This window comes from Sinohyriopsis cumingii, unplaced genomic scaffold (genome assembly GCF_028554795.1).
Source record: "Sinohyriopsis cumingii isolate HCF-2022 unplaced genomic scaffold, ASM2855479v2 utg002226l, whole genome shotgun sequence".
In the NCBI taxonomy this organism is placed as follows: Eukaryota; Metazoa; Mollusca; class Bivalvia; order Unionida; family Unionidae; genus Sinohyriopsis; species Sinohyriopsis cumingii.
The window spans coordinates 162,572-189,997 of record NW_028316162.1 but is presented as its reverse complement, the minus strand read 5'-3'; the positions used below and the strand labels follow the sequence as shown (position 1 = coordinate 189,997).

At 34.3% G+C, this 27,426-nt stretch overlaps 1 protein-coding gene across 1 annotated transcript in view; it reads right to left on the bottom strand.

Moving 5' to 3' along the window:
- LOC149770911 (E3 ubiquitin-protein ligase rnf213-alpha-like) overlaps positions 1 to 27,426 on the bottom strand; it is a 512,819-nt gene that overhangs the window by 332,935 nt on the left and 152,458 nt on the right. Inside the window, exons 21-24 of the mRNA XM_089948996.1 lie at positions 24,396 to 24,478; positions 21,378 to 21,511; positions 13,501 to 13,593; positions 1,269 to 1,487 (exon numbers count right to left, since the gene is read on the bottom strand). Of these exons, the coding sequence (XP_089805122.1) occupies positions 1,269 to 1,487; positions 13,501 to 13,593; positions 21,378 to 21,511; positions 24,396 to 24,478 (529 nt within the window). The remainder of the gene's footprint in view (positions 1 to 1,268; positions 1,488 to 13,500; positions 13,594 to 21,377; positions 21,512 to 24,395; positions 24,479 to 27,426) is intronic.

Below are 27,426 nucleotides of genomic sequence, written 5' to 3'. Positions count from 1 at the left end.
TAAATCTTATTTGATAATGTCTGTCAAAATAAAATTTATAATCCATCTTAAAATTTATTTTGAATATTTATCACTGATTACCAATAATGTCTTTGAATCATTAGGCAGTTTAATAGAAATATGAAGTAGATTTTTTATTGGATGATATTTATGTAGACATTTTAGGCAGCCTTGTTATAGACAGAAACCTTAGGCAGATTTTTATTTCAGGTAGGAATTTCAAGATGGAAATCTTAGATGGATTTTTTTGTTTAAGTGGAATCTTAGGACAACTAATCTGCATATTTTGCCTAAAATTCTGCCAGAAATCCACTTTAAGTCTCCTTGAAATTCAACTAAGCTTCTTTAAGTTTATGGTTAGCAGAAAACGCTTAAGAAACCCATCTGAAATCCACCTAAAGTCTGCCTGGAAAATTCTGTAAAGGATTCCAGGCAGATTTTTATTTCAGGCGGAAATTTTCAATGGATTCTATTTATTTAAGTGGAATATTAGAACAAGTAATTTGCATATTTCGCCTAAAATTCGACCAGGAATCTGCCTAAATTCTGCTTGAAATTCGCCCTTAATATGAGCAATTATGGTTAAGGCAGAAAGCGCTCAAAAAACCTGTCTGAAATGCGCCTGGAAAATTTCGTACAGGAATTTTAATCTTGTCAATAAAGCACCTACCTATTTATGACATATACTACTTCTATGCAAAAGAGTTTTTTCTTTTTCCTTGAATAAAAAATGTGGTTATTCATACATACCAAAGAAACTGAAAACCCTGCTAAAACTGCCAAGATACTTTGAATTTTCATACAAAAGGATCTGTTATGAAACCAAAATATGTTTAACGACATACGAACCTGCAGTTCATTGCCAGTTCATTTAATGTTTCGTTATGGCCAACAACAAGGTAATGGGTTTAATGACACATCAGCACAATCTTGCCTACACAGTGTCAGGTAAATATAAATTGGCATAAATAGAAATGATTAAAATTGCAAAAAGAATGTTAGGCTATAAAAGCCTTCACAATAAAAGTAAACACATACTCCTAAATAACAAAGATATAATTAGTAAAGATCTTAAAATTTCCCCAAAGGTATAAAGCATAAAAAGAGGCAAAATCCTTAATAATAGATACAGTTTTTTAATATAAACATTAAAAACTCAAAGATCGTGTTTCCTGGTGATACATGAACAAAATGTTTCTTCAATGAAATGACTTAAAGAAACCTCTATCTCACAGGGTTGATGTCAATACATTCAACAAGACTTTTACTTTCAATTGAGCCACTTCTTCAGCTTCTAGTACCTCCTCTGCCTCCACCTCATTTTCTTCAGTCTCCTCTTCCATGCTCCCTTCATTATCAGCAGAGAATGGTTTAATTTCATCCATTCTATCAAATAGAGTTCTCCCCTCTTGACTCTGTGCATAGAGCCAGCTCATTACATTTAGAACACGCTCAACGTCTCGTAAAGACACAAAGCTGCACTCATCCTGGAAATGAAAGTGCATAAAATAAAATTAAAAACAAACAAACAAAAAAAAAACAACAAATGCATACCAAATTTATATAAAAGCTCCATGAGGTTTTCACTCTTTAAACCAAATTGCAATCAACAATTATATATGGGACTCATGTCTAAAAAGCTTTCAGTAGTCTCCTGAGTAGCTACTATAAACATATATCACTATGCTGGAAATAAATTCAGACTAAAGTAATCTTGTGTTTAAAAGTCATTTATTATGTGATGTTTATCTTAGAATCATAAAAACTGATATATGGCTGTATCTTTTTTAGTGCAAGATGTGTACAGCCAAAGAAGATCAATGTGACCTACATTGTTATGCTTTACTATATATTTGTGTTTAGCTAATGACCTCATTGTTCTGTACATGTTACATATACCGTATCCTTACTGGAAGGCCCTTTATCACCAGTGCAGTTATCAGTAGGAATAAATATGTTTTATAAATTGTAAACTTTCTATATTAATAAGTACGCCTTGTATACTGTGATATATTACCCTCAATTGATTAAGTCTGTACTGTACATGTGAATGAGTATAGGAATTAGATGAGTGGACTCCATACTTTTCATGCAAGATCTCAGTTGTAGTGCCTTTTCAAGGTAATTACTGATGCATGAACTATTCTTTTAATAGCACTTGTATTGGTTGTTGTTCTAACCCTATCACTTTCAACAAGTAAAAACAATGCTTCAAGGGATTGGGCTTCTGAAACATATTTAAGAACCTTTTGTTAAAATTGTTTTGTGTTTATGCCTTGTTACAGGGGCCAATATATAGCCATTATTGTACTTATGTGCTGTTAACCCTATACTGTTTATTTTAGTACCATCAAACTAGATGCTTGTACATATCTTTATTACTTTACTAGTACCACTCACTTATTAAAAACCATCGCTGTGACCTACATTTTACATTTTACTGGCTCAAGTTATGTTTTTGTGTTTTAGCTCATGACAATGCAAGATTTTTTAATTATGTATACATCCTGTTATACATGGCAACATGACTTGTTAAGGGAATGCATCTTGAGTACTATACCATCACAAAATTTTAAGTCACTGAAGCATGAAATACAGGTCAGAGACACATCATCTTGCAATAATGGGGTAGTGCTTATCAAAATGCATCCAAGTTTGAATTTCATAGTACAAGTGCGTACATAATAGGAAAAAAATCTTTGTCATAAGGTAAATATATAAACTTAAGACCTTTTTGTGGTTGCTAAGAGATATGTAGACAGTAGTTAAGCTTAATGATTCTATCATGAACAGTTAAAACAAAAAAAAATTACATCTGTCTGCATCAGGCACCAATTAACAGATACCTTGAAGTACACTTCTTCCTTTATAACACATGCACAACATGTCCAAAAACATAGACCGCACTGTAAGTAAGGGTGTGAGTTACCAATGGACATCTTAAAAATGCAGAGGGGTTGCCATACCAGCCAGACATTGAGAAGATCAGGGGGTGGGGGAACTCCAAGAGATTTCAACATATCATGTACATGTGTGCCTCATTGCATACCTACAAAACATTCTGCATTATCATTCCCTTTTGTGCAACAAAATAAGATTCCTGTTATAAAATATAAAAAAAGGTGTTTGTTTCATAAAAAGCACTGTGAACATTGAAACTATATTTTTTCAAATCCTTTTATTAGTGAAATAATGATACCAATATGTCATTGCAAGTAATAGCAACATTTCTCCTCATCCTTGAGCAAATCACTGAGTGCCAATTCTGGAATTTTAAGTTTACTACAAACTTTGGAACTTCCTTTAACTTCATAATTAACTGTATCTACTGAACAAAGCTCTGACTTAACTCTTTCTCTTGGATGCCATGCTGCATTCATGAATGACTAGGATAATTTAACGTAGTATAATTGTTACTTAGACAATAATATTTATAACTGGGTTCGAGTGGTCATTTGGTATGAGTTGACCTGACACAATTGTTACCACTAGCTCTTATGCAGGTAGGATTTGCATGCCTTTTAATTTTTGTTAAAATTCCATTCCCTTTATTTGATACAATACAAAAGATATAATTAAGATGACAATTCAAAGCAGGTCTGCTTTTAACTGAGCTTTACAATACAACAAAGATGACTGCAAATCAGAGATCAAGACACAGTCGGCAGGTAATTAGTTTCTCACAGAAATGCTCATGCACAATGCTGTGATAGTAGATTAACATTTTTTATGTTTCAATACAAGAGGGCATATTACACTTAAGATGATTACACTTAAATGAATTAAAATATATGACAAAAACACAAAGTTCACTTGACAACTTATTTCATTGCTATTTATTTCTTAAAGTGTTGCCACTGGTATGATTAATGACATTTTCACTGATCAAAATTTTATCAAAGAGTGTTATTTACAGCTTACTGAGAATTTTCTTTTTCAAGAAAATGTAACAAAATACATGTATAGTACTTCTAAGTATAAGCTGAGAATTTCATGATGTTGATTCAAATCAACTGCCATTTTTGACAATAAAATGAGCAATAGATCAAGATTTTGTTTAATTATTTTGATTTAAATTTTCTTCTTGTTCAACAAATAAGGGTCAATTGTTTTAGCATCTTCCAGAAAAAAATGGGAGCTTTGCTTGCTTCAGCCTTATAAGCGGGTTCATGAATTATCTGGGTCAAGTTATTGAGGAAGCAGTGTAGTTGAGAATTTTGATAAAGTAGCTTTCACCACTGGGAGGGGACAGCAGAAATTTCATTGCAGTGGAGGGAGTTACCAGCAGGCCATATATACACAAGGAAGGGCCAAGAACAACACAACCACATGCCCCTAAAAGAAAGTATTCAAACTGAAATGAATAAAAACCACAACACAAACGATTGCAGGCATTATGGCCCTTGGCAATTTTGGGCATGTGGGCTCACAGGTCATAATGAACCTGCCTACTGGAATGAACAAGGAGATAGCAATGGATCCATAAAATCCAACCAATGTGACTCTAACTGCATCATAAACACCACAAGCATGTATGACATTTTAGAATACATCAAGAGACACAGCTTGAGTGTATATGTGAAAATAATGAAAATGACATTACAAATATTACTAATGAATGTAACAATGATTTATGTACTCCCCCCTGAGGCCCATACATAGCTAGTAATATTCATGTAATCCCATGAGGCTCATGTACTCACATATAGCTATTAATATCGTGCATGGACAGAGTATGGATCAAAATGATTGAAATGCAGATTCTTCAGCCAGTATAGGTTGAAAAGAAAATGACTTCAAATGTTTATATACAAGCACTTAGTAATAAAACTGATGGAATGAAATAAAAATTCAATGTAATGAAAGAAAAATTAATGCAGTGGCTGTGATGTCATGACTGTAGAAATGATTATTGTGAATGTAGTTAGAATCTTATTAATGTCTCCTTGGGTGCCTCTAATAACAACAATGATGTAAATCTCATGAATTTACGATTTTCTGGAATGGGTTTACACATGGCTCATTTAAATATTTAGGTTATTTATGGAAAGATGAATAAGTGAAGTTACTGTAACCTGAGAATAAAATACAAAATACAGTTATTGGGACTATTAGAAACAACGCTGACTGAAAATCAGGATGAAAATTTCTTCTACATCAGTGACCATATAAGAAACCTTTTCATAAGGATAGAAAAACATAAGGAGGTAGGATCCTGGCACTGTTTCTAAAAGGACATAAGACCTATAAACACAGGAAACAGAATTCATTTGGCTATTTATTACTCCAGAGAAAGCTAAGCCCTACAATAGTTGGTCAAACCCACCCACCTTATCATCAAACACTGATAGGTGTGAATTCTTTCAACTTCAAAAATTTTAAGTGAAGAAAAGGATTTTTACATTCTAGGTGATATAAACAGAGACCTTAAATTTCAGTGATCCAATAAAAAGAATTGGATGGATTTTATTACCTTTTTGGTATGGAGCAAATATTGTATTTGCCAGCCTATAAGACGATACTTTTTCAGACCAGAAAATCTTAGCTTTGTCTTATACTCCAAATCGACTTATATATGGATTAAGTCATCCGAATCGCTTTATCATATTATTTTTATGGAAAATAATTCTCCAAGAGTACAAAAAATAATGTGCAAAAATTATTTCATTTTGGGGAAGAGATCGTGTATGAAAAAATACAAAGGTGCTCAACACGAGCTTGATGTTAAAAAAACAATAATCTGAAGGAAACAAATCATACAGAGTTACAAAAATACCTTAGATTACCCCATGACCCATTGTGACATAGGACCCTCTCTATCATATTATATAGTATATATTATATTCTTATATAGTATGATAGAGAGGGTCCTATGTCAGAACAGGTCATGGGGGTAATCTAAGATATTTTTGTCACTCTGTATGATTTTTTCCCATCAGATTATTGTTTCTTTTCTCAATATCAAGCTCATGTCGAGCACCTGTGAACAAATATAGGATCCCACGGTGAGTATTATAATCAATTACATGATTGTCGGTATTAAAAATTAACATAGATCAGATGTAATTGTGCTAAAGCAGCATGCACCAGTAATGTACGTTGTTTGTAATATATGCCATTTAAATTTAATTACATATATGTGCATTAGAATTTACAAGTTAGAAGATGAATAACCATGACAAAGACATATTCCATCACAATTTTCGTCTCGCACCTAATGATCAAATAATCTGTATGCTCCACTGAGAGAGAGAGAGGGGGGGGTGATACAGACAGATGTCTTCACCATTGTAAATCTGTATTGTTCACTTACCTGATGACTGATTTTACTTGTATACAAGTGCAGTACCATATTCCATTATCAATTAGTACCACTAGTTAAGTGATTCCTTCTAATTTTTGTTTCCACTTCCATTATTACAAGAATCACATGGCTTTGTAGTGGTATTTACATGCTAATTAAATATGCTATGGCTGTATTCAGTCATTCCATGACAACACCTGTTTGAGGTCAAGATTCTGCAGACCAGATCAGATTAGCAAGGCTACTAATAGGTAAATGAGGCTACCCATGGTATTATGAATACCGTACCATATAGTTAAAGGAAATGCTAGTTGGTTACTATAATTGTAAATTTCTCAGCAAGTGACATTAATGAACTTGCCGACAGAACCAACAGCAATTTAAAGTACATCTAGCATGAGCAAAGATCAAAACCAGTTGCTGCCTAAGTACAGGAAGAGTACATGCACTTTAAACAAAATCTTAATTGTTGGGAATGGAGAGGTCGTTATACTTGCAAAGAAAATTAGCATGCAAAATTTTCATTCTTGGGATTTAACCTAATGGAGACTATATGGATATAACTATTGTGAATATTTAAACCTTGAAGGAGTATGGTATGTATTTTCATAGTTTACATTTACTATTTAATTTATAAATGTTTTCTCTCTTTGACAAAAGCTTCAGCAACACGGGGACAATGAATTAAAAAAAGAACAAAAAAATCCACAAAGAGGTGAACTCTCTCTCTCATATATCGGCTGCCTGCGTCAGTTCGAGTCTCGTATTCGGCCAATGTGGGTATGTGTGAAAGCTTGCCAGTAGCTTCTCGAGGGTCGGTGGTATTTTCAGGGGATTTCCCGAGTTTTTCCTCCACCATTAATACTGGCCGCCATGTATAGCCTATCGTGTGCTGAAAAATGGCGTTAAACCCTACAACAACAACTCATATATCAGACCATATTTGATTTTGATCACAAGATGCAAAAAAGAAAACTGCAATAGAATACATATGCATCCTTCTCTCTGTATCTCTCCCCCCCCCCGTTGGAAAATGCATTTTTGTATAAATGATGCAACTTCCCTATTGCTGGTAATCTGAAATAGCATACAGTGATACTTTTAACATTTATGAAACCAGAAGTTATTATAATTTAATTCCACACAGCATCACAAGTTTATCCTATCTGTAACTCAATAAATTTTCTAGTCAGTATGATTATATGTAGCTAAGAGTACATAATACGTTTAAAATACTTCTTGTGAAATAAATTAGGTATTTTTAGTTACATTTAATGATCCTGACTGGAAAGGCTACTGAGTTACAGGTAGGATAAAATTTGCGATGCTGTGTGGAACGAAGTGAAAAACACAATCCGAGGTGTTGATCTGGCCTCGTCTTATACTCAGTATCGACTTATAAAAGGATGAACGATCGAAAATTTGCCAAATTTGCTGATTCGACTTATACTCTGCATCGACTTATAGGTCGGCAAATACAGTCCTAAATTAACCTACTACAATAATATCTACCTCTAAAACACTTATAGACCATATTCATATAAATACACAATGCAATTTCTGTAAGTAAGGGTTCCTATAGATCAATTGAAGTGACCATATTGCATTTTTTCTTACATGTAAAGTCAATAAGAAATCAAAGAAAAATAATATCCTTAAATTACTTCTAGATCTTTGCAAAACTTTGACTAATCAATTCCTGAAAGATCTAAAACAGATTCCATGGAATATAGTCCAAATCTCTGAAGATATTAGTAATGTTTTATGTACTCTGATGGATCTTTTCATGGGAACTTTCAACAGATGTGTACCTTTAAATACACTCAGAAAAAAACCACCACCAAGCTGGATCATCCCAAAAATGCTTAGATGCAATAAACTCCATTTAGGTATACCTGTAGATAACAGTCAATAGTTCACATACTCTTTGATCTACAGCAGATCAAAATGATGTTGACATACATGTATAATGATCAGTCAGTTCCTTGATTAAAGTATTCTCTATGTTGCTGCTTTTGATGTTGAAAAGGGTGACTGACAATATGATGCTCCAAGATACACCCATAGCCTGATGATAACTTCCAGAATAGGTGGTACATACCTTAACATTGAAACTTCTATCTTTCAAAAACCTGGATACAAAGATAGGTAGGCAGCCTTTTAGACCTAGGTTGAACAGGTCATTCTTTATGCTATATCTCCATGACTTGTCATATACTTAAAATCCAAAAGACAGTAATTATATGTTCTTTCCTAATGAATGTTTAAAGTCTGACAAGATGATCTGCCATGCTTCTCTGGCATCTGAATCCAATCTGAACATCTGATAAATTTTTCTTTCATACCAGAGGAGTATGTCATATCATTCATTCCATTTTTTTTTCAAATACAGCTTGTGACTTTTGCTGGATTTGTCATTATGGTTATTTCCAGGTTTATTAAAAATGTTCAGTAGTGTATTGAGAGTAGTGTTTCAGGAGTTGATAGTGGATATCATCTAATACTGATTAAGTGTCGCGGTTTTGATCAAGAGATTCTTGTAATTCTCTTAGAGCAAAATGTTTATTACAACCTTCAGATTTATATTTAGTGGAACATTTTGCTTTTAGGTTTCTGACATTCTGAAAGTTTTAAGAACAGTTCTCGCATACAAAATATTTAGTGACTGTTTCAGCAAATGTGTTTGAAATTCATGGTAAGGTTGAAATTCATGGTAAGGTACTGACTGATTTATCAGATTTCTTTAAGCATTTGTTAAAACTGCTTTTATTTTTGCCAACAATTTTCTGTAACATGTTCAATACAGGTTTAGTAGATGAGCAAAAGTGAAACCTAAAGACATATTTCCATACTGTCCTATTGCTACCAGGAATAAGCCGAGTATATTTAGTAAGATTTATGTTGCTTGGCACTTATATGTCTAAGGACATTTCCCTGCTCCCTGATATCATTTTTATTACAAGCATCATCAAACCATGATTTTTTGAAAGATTAGGAATAATATATATATTCACTTATAAGTTGAGTGCAACTGCAAATAACATAGACACTGTTTTACAATCTGCATTAATCAATTTCCATCCATGGTCTAACGCCTGAGGTTGAGAATTATTACTTATTAAGCGGTTACTCTCACCCACTCTGATGGTAGCCCAGTGGGCTACAAGTAAAGGCAGCCAACAGCCCAAAGAAGGCATCTGAAAGATGTTTTAAAACAAAAGGACCATGACTGGCACCTCTTACACAAACCCAATGTTTAATAGTCCTCTTTACAGGAACCAGTATGGCATGGTTGATTGGAGATAAAAAGCCTCAACGACAAGGACCTTTGGTTAATGTATGTGGTCTAGAATGAAATGTACTGTGCAGAAACCATTATTTGCATTATTTATTTTATTATGACTATTATGACCCCAGAAACTAAGTATTTTTACTATAGTAAGAACAAGCCTCTACAAAGTTTTGTGAAGGAACTTGCTCTAGAGCTACTACGATCTTAACCTTTATCATTCTGACACCAAATCAATAACCTTCGACCATACCTTAAGTACACCCACCCCCATCCATGCTTGAAAAAAGGATGTGGTCTAGAATATATGTTACAATGCAAACAGGTTTTTCTTTTCTCAAACACAGTAAACTTGACCATTACCATTTGACCCCCCCCCCCAAAAAAAGAGGCTTCTTACTTACCGACATGTAAACATGTAAATCTTCCAAACCTCTAGTAAAAGTATGTATTCAAGACCTGAAATTTGTGTTCAGAAACAATTTTTTTTCTCTGTTAGTCATTGACTTTGACCTTTGAACTCATTCATCATTGATTCTTCCTTACCCTGGTTGCAAGCTATCCACATGTTTGGCCAATGTCTGTGAAATCTACATGGAAAGCATATCTCTTCTTTAAGCTACAGCGAAATTAATCATTTATGCTTGACAACAAAATCAACAGACTTCTTTCTTATCCAATCTAATCATCCACTAACTTTGGTGAAAGTACATGGTTGAAAACTGCAATTTTTGTGCAGAAACCATCTTTCTGCTTCTGTCAGTGATCTTGACCTCTGACTTCAAAACAAATAGACCTTTTTATACCCAAAGTGCAAGCTGTCCACAAAATTTGACTATGGTATGTGGAATAGAATTGAAGAAATTCAGTTATGTGGATAAGGAAAAGACAATGGACAAACAGACAGAAGGACAGTGAGGGTGACAGCATAAATTCTCTGCTAAAAGGTAGGCGTATAAACAAAAGATAGAGTAATGCTTTATATCATAGTTGCCTGTTTGGTTACCCCACTTCAATATTTAGTAGCCCAGACCAAACATTATGATAATCCATGGGCTAGAGCTCAAAATAAGATTTTAATGAACTCAGTATTTGTCCTAGTTTGCAACTACTGTTATTTTCAAATAAACTTCAAATGGGCATTTTGTGAACATTTTACATCACAACATATATACTAGATTGAGTCTAAATCATCCAGATGAGTATCTTGCCCCCAACAATGTGTCTCACAGCTTATTTACTAATTATGGGTGATCTCAATTATACATGTTCCCATCATGATTGAGTATTATCATTTAAATGTTCATAGAACATCCAAAACTTGTGTTGATTGCAGTTTATATGGATCAAATACATCATACTTAAACAATGACTCTAACTACTGCAAAATAACATGATTTTTCATTCCCAAACCCTCAATATGGCTTTGTTTCTAACAATGCAATTTTCAATTCTTAGTCCAGGATAAAAGAAAACAACTAACATGCAAAACATAATAATTTCGGTAGTCTGAAAAGTATGGAAGTGTGATTCATTTTTTAACATAAAATGTTGAAACACTGTTGTGATTCAGGGAAGAATGAGCCATCAGTGAAGAAAGCAAAGGAAATTTTAGAAAATCTGGCGGAGTTTGACTTTGTGAAGCACAGAAGCAAGGGAGAATTTATTCTTTGCACATACTGCAAACACCATACTGACATTAGTCATTCTGGTATGAACATGTAGATGTAGTAACAGCACCCAGTATTAAGACAATGTACTATTCAAACATTCTAACTAGCACGGGAGGCACTCATTTTCTATGAAAATTCATTTTCTATGCTAAGAACAAATCAATACAATTTTCAGGGAAGTCTGAACAACATACCAGCCAATCTTTGATGAGTACAAAATTGAACCTGCATCATCTTCAAACCCCCAACTGAACTATTGACAGCAGTAGAGACTGCATCTATTTGAATTATATTCCACTGTCCAATGGATTTTAAAGACATAAACTTTTATTTTTAATTTAATGTTTGTAGTTGTGATTAAGAGTGTGCGTGTGTGTGATAGTATGTAGTCTACCAACTACTTTTGATTGAATGCATATTAAATAATTGCAATTGAATAAGTTGGTAAATATAGAGATTTCCATTAGTCAGAACATAACAATGCGAACAGGTTGACCTATATTTACTTCTGTATCAACTGTATGGAGAAGTATTTTATACCAACTTCTACGAATAGAGTCACGTGCAAAGTAACTAATGCAAATTCTGAAACAGAAGGCATACACACTGCATGCCTTTAAAATGAAATAAAAATGTTTGTTGGTTTATATTTTATTCTGAAAACTGAAAAAATTGATTTTGACAGAATCAGATCATAAATCATTGTATTTTTTCTGAAAATATTGACTAGATTTGATCTAAATATGGGGGAAAAATCTTGCATGTATACCAGATTTTGTTCTGTTGTGCCACTGGAATTCTGCAAGCAGTGTCATGTCCAAAATGGCAGAATTCTGAACATTTTACTAAATTCATATATCAAAACAATGAACACACTGAGCCATCAATATCTGATGTGCCTTCTGAAGTGGACAATATATCACAAGCTGAATTATCACCATTTGGAACAAACCAATTAAACTTGCCAGTTGAATAGCAGGATGATCAGAAACTAAAATGAATTAAATCCTGCAAAGAGGAAGGATGACCATAAACCTATTTAAATCTTTAGAAAAGCAAGATTACTTACAGAGCTGACAAAATCAAAATCTACCAAATTAAAACTATTGATAAACAGATATAGAGACTGGAAATAGGCAGGGATTTCAAAGACAAACATTACAAAAAAAGACAAACATTACAAAATCTGGACTCACTTTCCTGCAATGTAAGATGCCAAACCTGATAATTACAAAGTGGGGGGAGATAGATCCCACCCCTCTCCAACCATAACTGTGATGGTTGGTGTCTAACACTTTTACTTCTGGACCACCATCATTATAACTATTGACCAATTTCATTTGTAAGTAGGAGGCCTAACCTGTTAATGAACACAAAATAGATTTAAAGAAATGTAAACTGGCTACTTAATCAGACAACAGTGAATTGGCCAAGTCATAGTCATCACTATAAACTGCCACACTGCAGACATCATAGTGACATGAATTAAATTTTTTTAAAGCTACATTAAAAATCCAAATCTCTCTCACACACACCCACTCATGTGCTATCACGTTTTTGCTGGAGAAGCCACTATTCTATAAATAGCTACAAAGCAAAAGCCCTCAACAAAAAATTTCATATGCTTAAAAAAAGCTTGAATCTGATAGGAAATATCTTTAAAAAAGCAAAATAAATGTATAAGATTTAAAAAATTATAAACAATTGAAATTATACAAGTTTTTTAATGTTTTTTTTTCTGAATTTATTGTGTATAACTGTCAGTTACTGACTCACACAGCTTACTCTTAATTAACTCTTTACCTTCTGTAAGTACTTGCTGCCCTGCCTACTAAGCCTGATAAGCTGCCTGCCTTCTAGCAGTTGTTTGTAGGCTGAACCCCAGAGCATCATAATGGCTGCCTGAGTGAGAACTTCTTGAGTTAGTGCACATGCTGTCTACATTTTCTATATCAATCTTGTGCCATGCAAACTATATAATTTAATGAAAACTAATATTTTAAACTAACATCTCTGGGGTTAAAAGGCTTTTTTTAGTGTTGCATATATGTGTTAGCAAAAGGCAAAAAGTTAAAAGCCTCAAAGAAAATATTACATCACTTTTTAAAAATAATTGTTATTGCCCTTTTCAGACCACAAAATGCTTTCAAAGCCAATGGATGCTGGCACCTAATATCAAACTTAATATCTATAAGCTGGAAAGCTAATGCTTTACAGTAAGATTATCTGTTTACCTGTTGTTGTCTCATGAAATACTGGGAGGCAGTGAGAATTCCGCTGATCACTTCAACCAGTCCTGGTATGTTAGGAAGTCTCTCATTACGAATCTGGAATAAATTAATGACTCAAAGTATAACTTAAGTTTAAATATTTATTTCAGAATTTACTTTTAATTTATTGAGAGCATACAACATACTGTTGACACATTTATCTTACAACAAGCCCAGCGAGATACTGAGGTGATGCATTTAGGTGTGCTATGACTGACATGCAGTTTTCAAAATCTTAACTAATTCTGAGCTGCATGTTAAACTATAAACAATATTTGCCATTAAATGGCATGTTACTTGAAAAACATGAATTTGGACTCACAGTTCCCCAGATAAAGTTGGCATTTGTCCAAACATAATTGGCCCACATTGCATTTTTGATAATCTTAGGGGGTACTTATTGTCCAATATTCATGCAAAAGTCTTGTTCTAAAGACTATCGACATTTTACTTCAAAAAAAGATTTGAGATGATTTATTATCTTCAACAATAGGCTATAAAAGTTCACTCAAAAGAACCTCACACAACAATAAGCTCCTCAAATATAACAATCTGTCTCTTTTGATTTTAAGGTATTTTAAGTGGTGTAGAGGTAAAGTGCATGGCTGCTCCAGCAAATCACAAAATTTAAGTCAGCAGTTTGAGCCTCCATTGAAGCATACAGCATGACCCCACTATGGCACGGTAGTTGGGAAACATAGAACCCAACCGTATTATAGACCGAACCATGTTATTAGCAACCAGGTCAGTTAGCTAAAGAAAATGATGCATGTACTCCAAAAAATTTCAAGGGGGGTGGGTAGGTAATAAATGCATGTGGTAAAATACGTGCTTCATTGGCACAGTTACCATCTTAAATCGATGCATATTAAATGTGAAATACACATGTAGTAAAAACAGAGAAGGCATATATAATAGTTTACTTTATTTAGAGAACAACGAATTGGTACTTATACGTGAATAATGTTTATATATACACGTCTAATGTACAGTATGAACAGAGTATCAACACCGTGTACTCACCTGCGAATCTCATCATATACACTGAATCCACAATACAAGTGATTCCATTGAAAATATGCACACAGAGATTTAAAATATTCAATAATTTTGTCACTAGTCAACTTGGTCTGAATTCAGCAGAAAAACAACACAATCATGTAATGAATGACGAAGCACATTTACTTTTCAGTACGTCCCAAGTCAGTAAAAGTTAATTTGCGTTTTAAGCCACTGTTGGTAGTGTTTGTAAGCGTAATTTTTTTCCCTGCAAAAAGGAAACTTTCATGGCACAGTTAACGTGTTCCAGTCACATTGGAAAATGCAAAAATCCATCAGATTCCATTACTTTTATTTAAGTTTGGTACTGACTTCCCTTGAAGAAAAGTTCTTTGTTTTTATTGAAGATTGTAGTCGGCTTTCTTTAATGAAGGGTGCATGCGTTGTTGAAGTCACCACTAAAGGACAGCTTTGGAGAACCAAACAAATCCCCATTTCTTATTGTGGCGGCAACATCCAAAAATTGTATTGCAATCATCCATTTGCTGAGTATGTTTTCATAACAATCGGGGCTTCAAAGATAATCTGTTTCCTTTGAAATTTCAGCAAACTATTTTATCTGGGTAAATTTTTAAAAAGGAATTGGTCATCGTTTGGTCTATTCTAGTTACTGTTCCTCCCTGCCTACTGAATAAATCAATAAATAAGATTTTTTTTTATTACATTTGTGGTACAGTGTGATGCTGCCTTCCACGCATGCGACAGAAATTTAACAAAGGGTCAACGGATGATAGAGACGCAGGTGTTCTGGTCTGATGACAGGGATTATTACAGAAAATATTAGTGTTCTGAAGGATTTAATTTTGAGTGAAAAGATGAGGAATTTTACTTAACATCCACATACAAATGTCAGTCTATGTAAATATATTAATTACTAGCGAGCGGCTGAAAATCCGACGAAAGATAGATTACAAGGTAATGCCTCGTCTGGTTGATCTCTGTTACCAGAAATGTCAACAACAAAACAGTGGATATCTCACAATGCAGTACTCATGCTAGATGTCAAGATAAGCGGATTATGATACAACAATGCACTGTTTAGATGGTTTGTCAATATGGACAAAGAATTTATGTAACAATAGATAAATTTCAGTGCATTTTATATCCAGTTTGTGGCTTCCTTTCATGGTGCCTCTGAATTTCTCCACTCCAAACCAATGGTTGCATATACAAGTTTAAACAGCTAACAATGTTGCCAATACAAAAATCTCCAGATGGTATATTTTGCCGCCAATAGGAAAAAAATCCAAGTTTGCGAAATTGGCGAAGCCCTATGTGATCCCAGAATAAACCTTTCACATGTTATTTTTTGTGCTTTTAAGAAGAAAAAACTACTTTTTCATGTACGACAAAATACTTTTAAAATTTCAGGAGCCACACCATGCAATCTCTTCCCCAAAATGATAAAAACTTTTTATGTTTTTTTTGTACTTTTAAGAAAGTTTTTTTTTGTGTACAAGAAAAATACATGTATATGAAATTTCGGGAGCCACACCACAACCGTGTTATATCCAAATTTGTGTTATAACGGAGCGTGCTATAGTGGGGTCACACTGTAATTTTTTTTCATTTTAGATTTAGATGTAAAAACAAATTTTCTTTAATTTTTTTCTCCAGTGAGTTAAGTTTGATCCTTTTGCGCTATTTATTTCTTTATGGCTTTCTTTCTCATATCATCTATCCAAAAATCTGAATTAGCTTAAAAATAACACTGAAATCAATTTGTTTTTAAATACTGATATTTCAACTGGTTGCTTACATTTGTCAATATTGCGCCCATTATTCTTTACCATTCTACTGTTTCCTGATGCTGATTAGTATAGATCTTTTGCACATGACCCTTCTTGTGTGTGTGTGTGTGTGTGTGTGAGTGAGTGAGAGAGAGAGAGAGAGAATGGCCATATTGACGAAAAGAAACTGGAGGTGAGGGAGCCTTTGTTTTGGATTTATCTTTCGCATGCGTTCAGTTGCTGGATTTCAAATGTTATATACCTGTTTTCTTTTAACTTTTAACTTAAAATGTATATGCACGTTGTATCTGTGCTTGTGGATTGTCAAAATCGGGCAATATGGTCAACCATATCTGCTCCATTTATTTCAAAACAAATAATAAACAAAATGTTAAACTGTAGGTATAACCACTGGCAGAAAAGTTTCCTTATCCTTGAGTAAACAGCCTATTTTTAAAAGTCCAGATGGCCCTTGACTCTTTGTGTGTGGCATATGCATGTGTGCATCTACGCTTAGCTAGATACATACATGTGTGAATGTATAAAAATTGTTATTATGCATGAACTTGATGCAAATATAAAATATTTTGGACATTATTCACACTATACATTTTGCAGAATTTCCTGTTTAATTGTTCATTCTAATATTAATACAAAAGTTGAGTACATGTATGTCTTTACAATGTTCAGTTCTATCATTACATGCTTACAAAAAGATAAATGCTACCAAGTCAACTTGATATTCAGTGCCATATGATCTAGTTTATATGAAGTACAAGGGTTTGGGAATACAATCTTTATAAAGATAAAATGATATGGTGTATAACTATATATTTAAAAAGCACCATTCTTAATTTCCAAGTCATTTAATATAAAAATCAAAATTCCAGGAAAATAAATGCAATAATATGGCATGATTTTCTACAAAAACAAAATGTAAAGCCATTCCCTGATGATATTAACCACTCAACATATAGGAGTTTAAGGCATAAATAACATGTATAGAAAAAATGATAATATCATGTTGAGTTCTAATTGGTTATGCCACATAATTATGTTGGTGACAAGATCATGGGTAGGTTGACCAGTGCACACTGGAACAAATATATTTGAATTAATCTGTCTTACTATAATTTTGTTTATTCATACATACATTCTGAAGACCCATTTGTTATATAATACAAAACCCATGCCATTTCACTCATTGTCTTGACAATAAATGATTCAAATCTGATATCCTAGGTCAGTGAAGTAATAAAACCGTACTATATTATCTTGAACGAGTGCCTCATATGCTGTATAGTTTACAGCTACTGTAAGCTCTCTCTCTTATATAATTAATAGAAATTTATCAAAATTTAGGATCAATCATCATCATAAGGAATATTTTTGTTCAAATTATTAGTAATATACAGTACGTTTTTCCCCTGAATGATGCATAATCGAAACAGCTTTGTCACTGTCATTTATAACATTTTTAATTCTTCTCTACATACAATATCAACATTTTGCTATTATTAATATACAAAGTGTATTCACTAAACATTTTTTGAAAAAATGATCAACAAATACATAAATTGTCTTTTCTGTGTCAATTCAGGCAAGAACAGGACAGGAAGTCAGTGTAAAACATATACATGTCTGAAGCATTTTAAATGAAAATGAAAATAGGTGTCAGAGGTAATCAGCTGAAAATAACAGAAACATATAACCCCCCTTATACACTGTTTAAAAACAAAAATCAAGTTTTAAAAGTCTTATCATTGACTGTTATGCACACTGAATTCAAATGTAAAATTTAGGATAAATATATTATGTGATTTCTAACCTACATATCTATAATCCACGAATACAGGTTCCACAACAGAATAGAAAACCGTAGGTAATTTAATTGTATATTTCCTTCTTTAAAAGCAGTCCTTGCTAAAAAATCATATGCATATTGAAGAAAGAGAGAGGGGCATATTTTGTCTATACAAGTTTCATCTGGATCGGAGTATAGGCCGAAAATTACTCTTACAGTACCTACCCCTTCAAAAAGATCCTGCTCCTCTGATGTTTTTTTTAACCATGTAACATCCATGAGTCGCATTGATAAAGCCTGTTTTACCTAACATCTTGCACCAATTCTTTTAAAGATACATATATATATATATATATATATATATATATATATATATATATATATATATATATATATATATATATATATATAAACTTTTTATTTACTTCTAAGTGTTTCATATATAGCTACTATAAACAGAAAATAATGAAAGCAAATGTCTAGGATGGGCAAATGTACTCTTCTGCTATTCTTATGTAGCAGTCATCTCTTTTTAGAAATTCTCACATTTATATGATGTATGGGATTAAAGAAATGATAATAAAAATGACAGGCTTTTTATTGCTTTATTTGTTTTGTTTTAAATGTACCCCAAAAGTGTAATCCATAAACAGGCAAGCATAAGATATAATAGAGTGAAAAAGAAAAGCAAAATGATTATGCCAAAAGTGTAATGGCTGGCATATGAAAACCTCATGTCAACATGATATTCATTTAAGAGCAACAATACTAAGATTTTCAAGATGGCTGCCATGGTGACCAAACTCGATATCAGATTGGAATAATTTTTATTTCATATCAGCCAGACACTGTAAGAAGTCTTCTTGAGAAAACCCAATGGTGATATGACCTTTTGATTGTGAGGAGTAGCAATGAAAGATTTTCAAAATATGCCTGCTGTGGTGGTCATACTGGTTATCAGATCAGCATCATTTTAATTTAGGATCAATGAGACAGCAAAAGAAGTCTCTTAGTGACAACCCCATGCTGATATGAACATTCATTCTGGAGAAGTAGTGATAACATTTTCAAGATGGCTGCTTTGGTGCTCATACTGAATATCCCATCAGCACAATTTTCATTTAAGACCAACTAGACATCTTAAGAAATCCTTCAGTGAAAACCTCATATTGATACAACCAGCCATGTAGACCATGGGATGTATGCAAAGTTTCACAGAGAGACATTGCTGGATGATGGACCCAACCCATATGTTCTTCTGGTCTATGACCAGTAGAACTAAATAGGTGTGATGGAATAGGGTAACACTAACCTTATGACAATCATCGTGGGGCATAAAAAAGTCTATTAGAACTATGTTAAGTGCAATAATAAACTTTGAATTCTTTATCAGATGTTAATTACCTGCATAATGTGTAATGACCTCAATAACCATTATCCAGAAATATTTATGTTATGTTGTGGAAAAATGACTAAAATTAAATATTTTCAGCAAAAGATGCAATGCATACAATTACCACTGTGATGATGTTTGGTTTGCTCAAATCATATAGTATAAACTTCATGTACAATATCTTAGAGATCTTAAAATAAGTTACACAGATGACCATTTGCTAACTGGCATGTCAGACACTGTACATAACATGTCCATAATTATCCCATGCAATTTTTGGGTCATTATTGTTTTCATTATTTCCCAATTTTATGGGGAAAATGCTGACCAAGAGCCATCTGGACTTGGGATCCCTGTAATATATATATATATCATATATGTAATGTCATTAAGACCAAAGGCAATTATGGAAAAAGGTCATAAGTACTGTATGGTATTGTAATAAACTGAACATTAATATAAAACTACATCTACATTTTAAAAAAATTACTATTTACTAAGCTCAAAACTCAAACTCAAGGTCAAAAGCCTAAAAAAATAAGATACGATACTTTGAGCATATGAACATCATTGACATTCTGCATGAAAATGAAAATACCAAAGTGCTTGTCACAGCACATTATTATACCATTGATAACAGTCCTGTAATGCTTATCATGGCACTGGCTATTTATCAGATATGCAACTATTTACACATCTGGATACTTCAGCTTGATATCAATGATTGTGAAACTAAGTTTAATTGGTACACTAGACCCTGGAACAAGCATACTGTCATAGTTTTTACATGCATTTCTAAAGATGTTTAACAAATGCATGATTAAAACATGTGCTACCTAGAAGACTCAAAATGGCATACAGCCAGCACAATTCATCAAGTGATGATGATTTCATTTGGCAAATGTTGGCTGATAATAATGACAATGACAATAATTTTTAAAAAGTTTTGAAGCAGATGAAATTACTGGAGCTGGGAAAGTGTTAGTGGAAACACCAAGGAGTGACAAACACTCATAATCAAACACATTCAACATCTTTATAACATAGCCAATAAATTGCATCACCTCATTAACATTATCAGTTTTTATGGATATTAAAAAAATATTTTTTCTGTACAAATAATTTGTGTGCTAATGATAATTATAATTTGTCCTGAATATTTTGTCCAATACTGGTTAGAATGAGTCTGGATTATATCCTTGCTTGCAAAAACAGAACACTTACATAATAATGTCAGTAGAGAGTACTGCTCTCAGACCTGGTGTTTATTCTTCTAGTTTTATCATGTAGATATACTGCCATTAGAGACAAGTGTGTACAGAAGACTTGTTCTGTAATAAGCGCATTTACAAATGAGTTATCTTTTTGGTATGAGGTATATCCCTTAATCTTGCACATGTACACACTGAGCTGAGCCCATTGTGATGGTAAACAGAACCATTGGGCCTTAATGCTGAAAATCTGATGGCCTCTGTATATGAAAGGAAGCAGAGTTTTATTCTTATTGTAGTATTACTGAAAATTCATTATTTTGGCACTCTCTGCTTACTAGTTCAAGATGGGTTCGGCCAATGTGGGTATGGGAGAAAGCTTGCCACTAGCTTCTCGTGGGTTGGTGGTTCTTTCTGGGGTTTTCCTGGGATCTTCCTCCACCATTTATACTGGCCATCATGTATAGCCTATCTTGTGCTGAAAAATGGCATTAAACCCTACAACAGCAATAACAACAGCTACTTCAAGACCAGATATTCTTAAGATAAGGTATCAATGTGGTGTATTTAGTTGACAAATGGCATTACAAGAACTTTTAAGTCTTCACCATACCTACTCAGTGTACTTTCTACTTTGTACTTACATATCTCCTGACCATCTGTCTGATGTAGAGGTCTTCAATCTCTGTATTTAGCTGTCCAAAGTCCCATACAAGGGGCAACAAACTCTGTGGCAGTGGCTGTACCCTGTATACCAATCTTCTCATGGGAACCCGACCTGTGTATATGAAACAGAAACTTTTATAACTGTAACATCCTACAGGACTTCAATCTGTGTGATTAGCTTTCCATCTACCCATAAAAGGGGCAACTAACTCTGTGGTAGTGGCTGTACCCTGTACCAATCTTCTCATGGGAACTCAATCTATCCCATGATGAAACTCTTACTGTAACAGTCAATCATTCATATCAAAGTTATAGAACTCCAGAGTGTAACCTCATTTATACTATGGGGGAGTTGGGTTAGGAGATGGTTAAGACATAAGGATAAGAAGGAGTTTGGTGATACCAAATCTTTACATTATGGAGGCACTTATCATCAAGATTAATGAGGTTTGTATTCTACTGTATTTTAAAAGAAACTGAAACAGCAAACAACTATGCAGAATTAAATGATTACCTACAATGTAACATAATGCAATATACTATATAAAAGTAAAAGGTATGTATGTATGTATGTATGTATGTATGTATGTATGTATGTATGTATGTATGTATGTCTGTCTGCCTGTATGTATGTACTAACTTTTACTGCACCTGAACACAACAGTGGCTATACAGTGCCAAGTAAAGGTAATGTTTTGAAAAATGTAACAACAAATTACAAAGAAGCTTTAAGAAGATAAACCCTTCCATATAAATGTAACATGAAGCATAAGAAGGTAAAATATAAGATGTAAAGATCTTCAAAATTAAATAAATTAAATATAAAATAAACAATAAAGGCAATACAAGCAAAATCCTTTAAAAAATGCATGATTAGTACTAATGAATTTGTATACCCATTAAGCTAAATATACATAATTATATGCATGAAATGAATTATGGCTACAGTGGGGTAATGAATGCAGTCCATAGTGGTTTGCCATAAACATGTTACACTGCTCTATATTTATAGGTTATTGCATTTGTATGGGAAAATATGAACGAGTTTTTTGGATGGAAATACTGCATGACCTTGGGAGTGCAGTATATCCATCTGACAAAACAAGTTCATATTTTCCCATACAAATGCAGTAATCTTTTTATTAGATGCTCATTTTCTTATTCTACCTAAGGCTTAATTATATAAATAAAAATACACTACAAGAAACAAAGTAACTGAATGTATGCTGTATTCCAAACTAAATACATAACCGCAGATTCTTCATTACACAACAACATTATTAATGTGCACATAACTCTGCCCAGATAAATTTTAACTTAGTTGCATGCTAGACATAACTTTTGAAAGAAAATGGCATTTTGATCTACTTAAAATTGAAATTTGGAGTCATATTGTGAATGAATGCGCATTGCAACAACTTTTCCATTTGATCTGGAAAGAACAGATTTGGGTATTTTTGTCGATTCTACAAAACTTTGTGATTATGGACTGCATTTATAAGTGTGTCAATTCTACATGAAATACATTGTATTTATCTGTGCCAATTCTACATGAAATTCATCGGATTGAAGCAGCAAGGGAGAAGTGTGTTGACATCTGCAGGTATATTTCTGTTCTGTCATTGAATGTTTTAAATCATAATGTGGGAAAAATATGAAGTCTTTCAATTGCAATTATCAAAAAGAAGCTATGGAATTTAATGTTTATTTCATTTTGAGTGCAGTAAGGAGGATGTAATTGCACTTCGAATATAGTCGAAATTACAGTACAATTTCAAAATGTGAATCAAGCTTGAGAACCCATGATATGGCTCATTTAATTCGGATTTGCAGAACTAAGAAAGTACATTTTGAGGAAATTCAGGATGCAAAACTGCAAGTATATTTTTTGCCATTCTTATTACCAGCTAAAGAAGACAGTTGATGCCTTGTCACTTGCATGTTATTTGTAGGTACCCAGCAATTTTATGAAATCTGGCATCTATCACCCTCCTAAATCCAAAACATTGTATCAAAAAAGTTAACGCAGAATGTAGCAAAGCAGCTGGTATGTGGCAGTCCATGAAACATCTGCTTTAGTTCATTCAGAAACAAATTTAATCAACCAAAACATAAACCGCCTACTATGTGAGTGTACATCATTTGTTTACAAATCAAAAGTGATGGTGTCTGCGTCCATTGTTTGTTTACAATAGAAAGTAATTCCTTTATGAGTGCATTATGAAGTGCACACGAGTTCAATATCCTAAAATACTGAACAATTCTCACATTGCAAACTTAAGGAAGAAAACAATGAGCATATAATAATTATATATATATAGGTATGTTTGTATTAGGATGTAACAGCATGTCAGCACAGTACTGGTTAGATGGTGCTGATGAAAAGTACTACAAAAAAAAAAGATAAACAAATTAAAGATTGTTAAAATTACGTAAAAGGTTCATACAATTCTGGAAATTGCATATGGTCTGCTATCAACATGTTGCACTGTACCATATGACAGATTATTGGCACATGCATAATTTGGTCTTGAATGAAGATGGTATCAAAAATGTTAAGAAGTTTTCACCTTAGCATTCATGTGAATGTTCTCTAAATTCTGGTACAATATTTCGTTCCAATATTTAGGCAAAAATGCATACCAATATGTAATATTTCCAAAATTCAATTTAAAAATTCCAGATTGATAATCTGTCAGATATCATGTAAGAATAAACAAGTTGAGCTGTTTATATTAAAGGAAAATGTGAAAACAATCAGAAGCCCTCAGTAACATGTGCTATTCAATATGCATGGGCAACCTTAAAAGTGTTAACAGCTCCATAATATATAACCCATGTTGGATGGAACACCAGGTCAAATCATATTATAATCTTTAACTGACCATATTGCCTTGTAGACTTAAAACTAGCAGAATCTATATGTCAATTTTAAAATAATATATTTCTTCACATGATAGAAAGTATTTCAGACACAAACAAATTTCTATAATTACCCAGTCTATCGGTCGTTTTGTCAGCATCTACATGGTATCCCAGTCCAGCCTGTTCCAGCCGCTTTATCAAAGCCTCAGAGTGCCTGGAGCAGGACAGAAATTTAAACAATTTACTTCAGTAGTTATCAGTCATTATTTTACCCTACATTAGGAAGGATGACTATTTACTACAGATGAATAGTAAGCATTAACAAGAGTCTCTCTCTAAGGAACTAACACTCTACTGGCTGAAAATATTTCAAGGAATCCAAGGCAAGTCCTTTTGATCTGCTCTTTAATTTTTAACAAATGTGTATTAAAACCATCTCTCATACTGTTGAAAATCTCATAACATACAAAATTTGATGACAAAAGTGCAGTGGTCCCCTTAATGAATGGCCCTCCTGACCAGCGGCCACCCACTTTTTACAGCCAGAATCCCTTGACACAGACAAGTTTGTGTTCAGTCAAAAAAGGCCACCCCTCTAATGCGACCATTGGCCAACATATTAGTACACAAATGTAAAATTTATCCCTCACAAGTGGCCACATTTTATTAATATGTGTCCTGAACCAATATTTAATTATGGTAAGGTAAGTAATCTGATTATCTTTCCTGATGTCTGTTTCTGGATGTCAGGTTTTAGTTAATGAAATGAGTTTTAGGCTAAACTTGATGTACATGTATCACTAAGGTACCTATTATATCATTAACGCTGATGTTTACAGGAAATAGGGTCAGGAATGTTTTGATAGAGTTTTGGGCTTCACACAGTGGATTTTTTAAATTTTTTATTGACGATTACAACCAGACATAATTGTCAAGATCACAACATGGTCAGCATAGGCTAAATACAGATTTTGTGGATTAACACACACAGAAATTAATCATGAACAAAACAGGGTACCAAACAAAGACCAAAAAATCACATGACAGTACATGTACCACATCCTTTATAAACAAGGCATTTTGTTTTTTTCTACAAAAGTTTCAGCTGCATAATTAAATTGCAGTACTGTACAATTAGCAACAATGGAATAAATTATTATAAAACTTGAACATGTCATCATGTAAACAGAGAAATAATACTTCAGAAGAAAAAGTAAAAGTTATTCAACTTGACGGCAATGGGGAGAGTTCACTTGGCCAAAAATTTTATGTTGGAAAGACTCAAATAACAAGATCATAACAGATAATGAGAATATTCTGTAGCAGTGGGAAAATGGAGTACTCAGTGAATTATTTTAAATATGAAACAATGTATGTACCAAGATTTAAATAATGTTTTTGAATGGTTTTGTTATGCACATGCCAACAATACCCAACTCACATTTCATGCCTAAGAATAAGAACTATTAATTAATGTTACCTTGAAATAAGTTTGTTTTTAAGACAAGAAGAACACTGTAATAATTAATGCTACTTTTAAATGAAGATATTAACTGCTTTAAGTTATATGTAGCTTTCCTACTATATACACATATACAAACAGTGGTCTAAGGTTGACATTGCCCGGGGTGGGAGTGGGAGACAAGCGCCCCAATCCTCCAAAATGCCCCATACGGCCTGCGTCTCTTACTGCCTCTGTCAACTAAAATCCAGCTCCTGGCCTTCGCAAGTGGCTTAGATTTGAAGCCCGGCAGACCATGTTTTCTACTAACAGGAGAAGGGGTGAAGGCGGCCCACTGGCGCCTTAAAACCAGTTGCTTCGGGTAGATGGGACTCGTAAACCTTGGATGGTAGCTCATCTAGGAGAAGGAAAACTCCGATTCCAAACCTCTGCTGCCTTGTGGCTATACCCACTCATGGGAAAGGCTAAAGGAGTAAACCCCGACAGAAAATCCGGAGATGGAGTCCCTAAGGCGGTATGACATTGACTTCAACGTCATTCCGGCAACTCGTGCGACGCCGTTGGTGCCAAGCTGTATCAGCATTCATCGTTCCCATGGGCACACCAGCTGCGTGGAGAGGGGGGATCTGCTGCATGGGCAACAACTGATTCTCCATACCACCCTGCCCAGGCTTCATAGCTCCACTGGAGAGGACACTCCAGCGTCGTCGTATGGCGTCGGCACAACACAAGAAGTAGCAGTTTACCGATTCTAAGTCAAAGCTCCATTGGCATAGAGCTTGGCACCAGGGGTTACTTCTGACGGTGGGAGAGATCATCAGGTCTCACTGGACAGCTACCGCCCGCCTCAAGCTGGGCAGACCCAGTCACTAAGGTGCTGCCCACCATGGCCTGCCTGCTTCACTGGGTGCGTGGAGCTTAGAGAACCATCTCGACAAGTGGGCCACAAAACTCTGCACCAGGAAAGACTAAAAGAAGAAATAAAAAGACTCAACTCTTCGTTTTGCAACCTGGAACATCAGGATTATGTGTCCTGGATTGACCACTGACCTACAGCAGATCGACGATGCACGGAAGACTGCCGTCATTGACAGAGAACTCTCTCGACTGAACATCGACATTGCCTGCCTCCAGGAGACCCGACTGGCTGACAGCGGCACCATCAGGGAAGCCAATTACACATTCTTTTGGCAGGGGAAGCCCTTGGATGAACCTAGGCAGCATGGTGTAGGCTTTGCCGTCAAGAACACGCTAATTGCCTTCATTGAACCTCCATCATCAAGTACTGAGAGAATCCTTGCCCTCCGGCTGTCAACATCCTTAGGCCCGGTCAACATCTTCAGTGTGTACGCCCCAACCCTCTGCTCCACCTACGAGGAGAAAGACAAGTTTTATGAGGCTCTGGATCAGGCAATATCCAGTATCCCCAACAATGAAAGCCTTTACTTACTAGGAGACTTCAATGCTAGAGTGGGAGCTGACCATGAGGCCTGGTCCACCTGTCTTGGCTTTTACGGAAGGGCCAAGATCGAGAATGGTCAGCGACTGCTGGAGATGTGCTGCTCCCACAGCCTATGTGTGACCAACACTTTCTTCAAATGCAAAGAGATCCACCAGGTGTCGTGGAGACACCCACGTTCACGCCACTGGCACCAGCTAGACCTCGTCATCACCAGGCGTGCAGAACTGGCCAGTGTCCT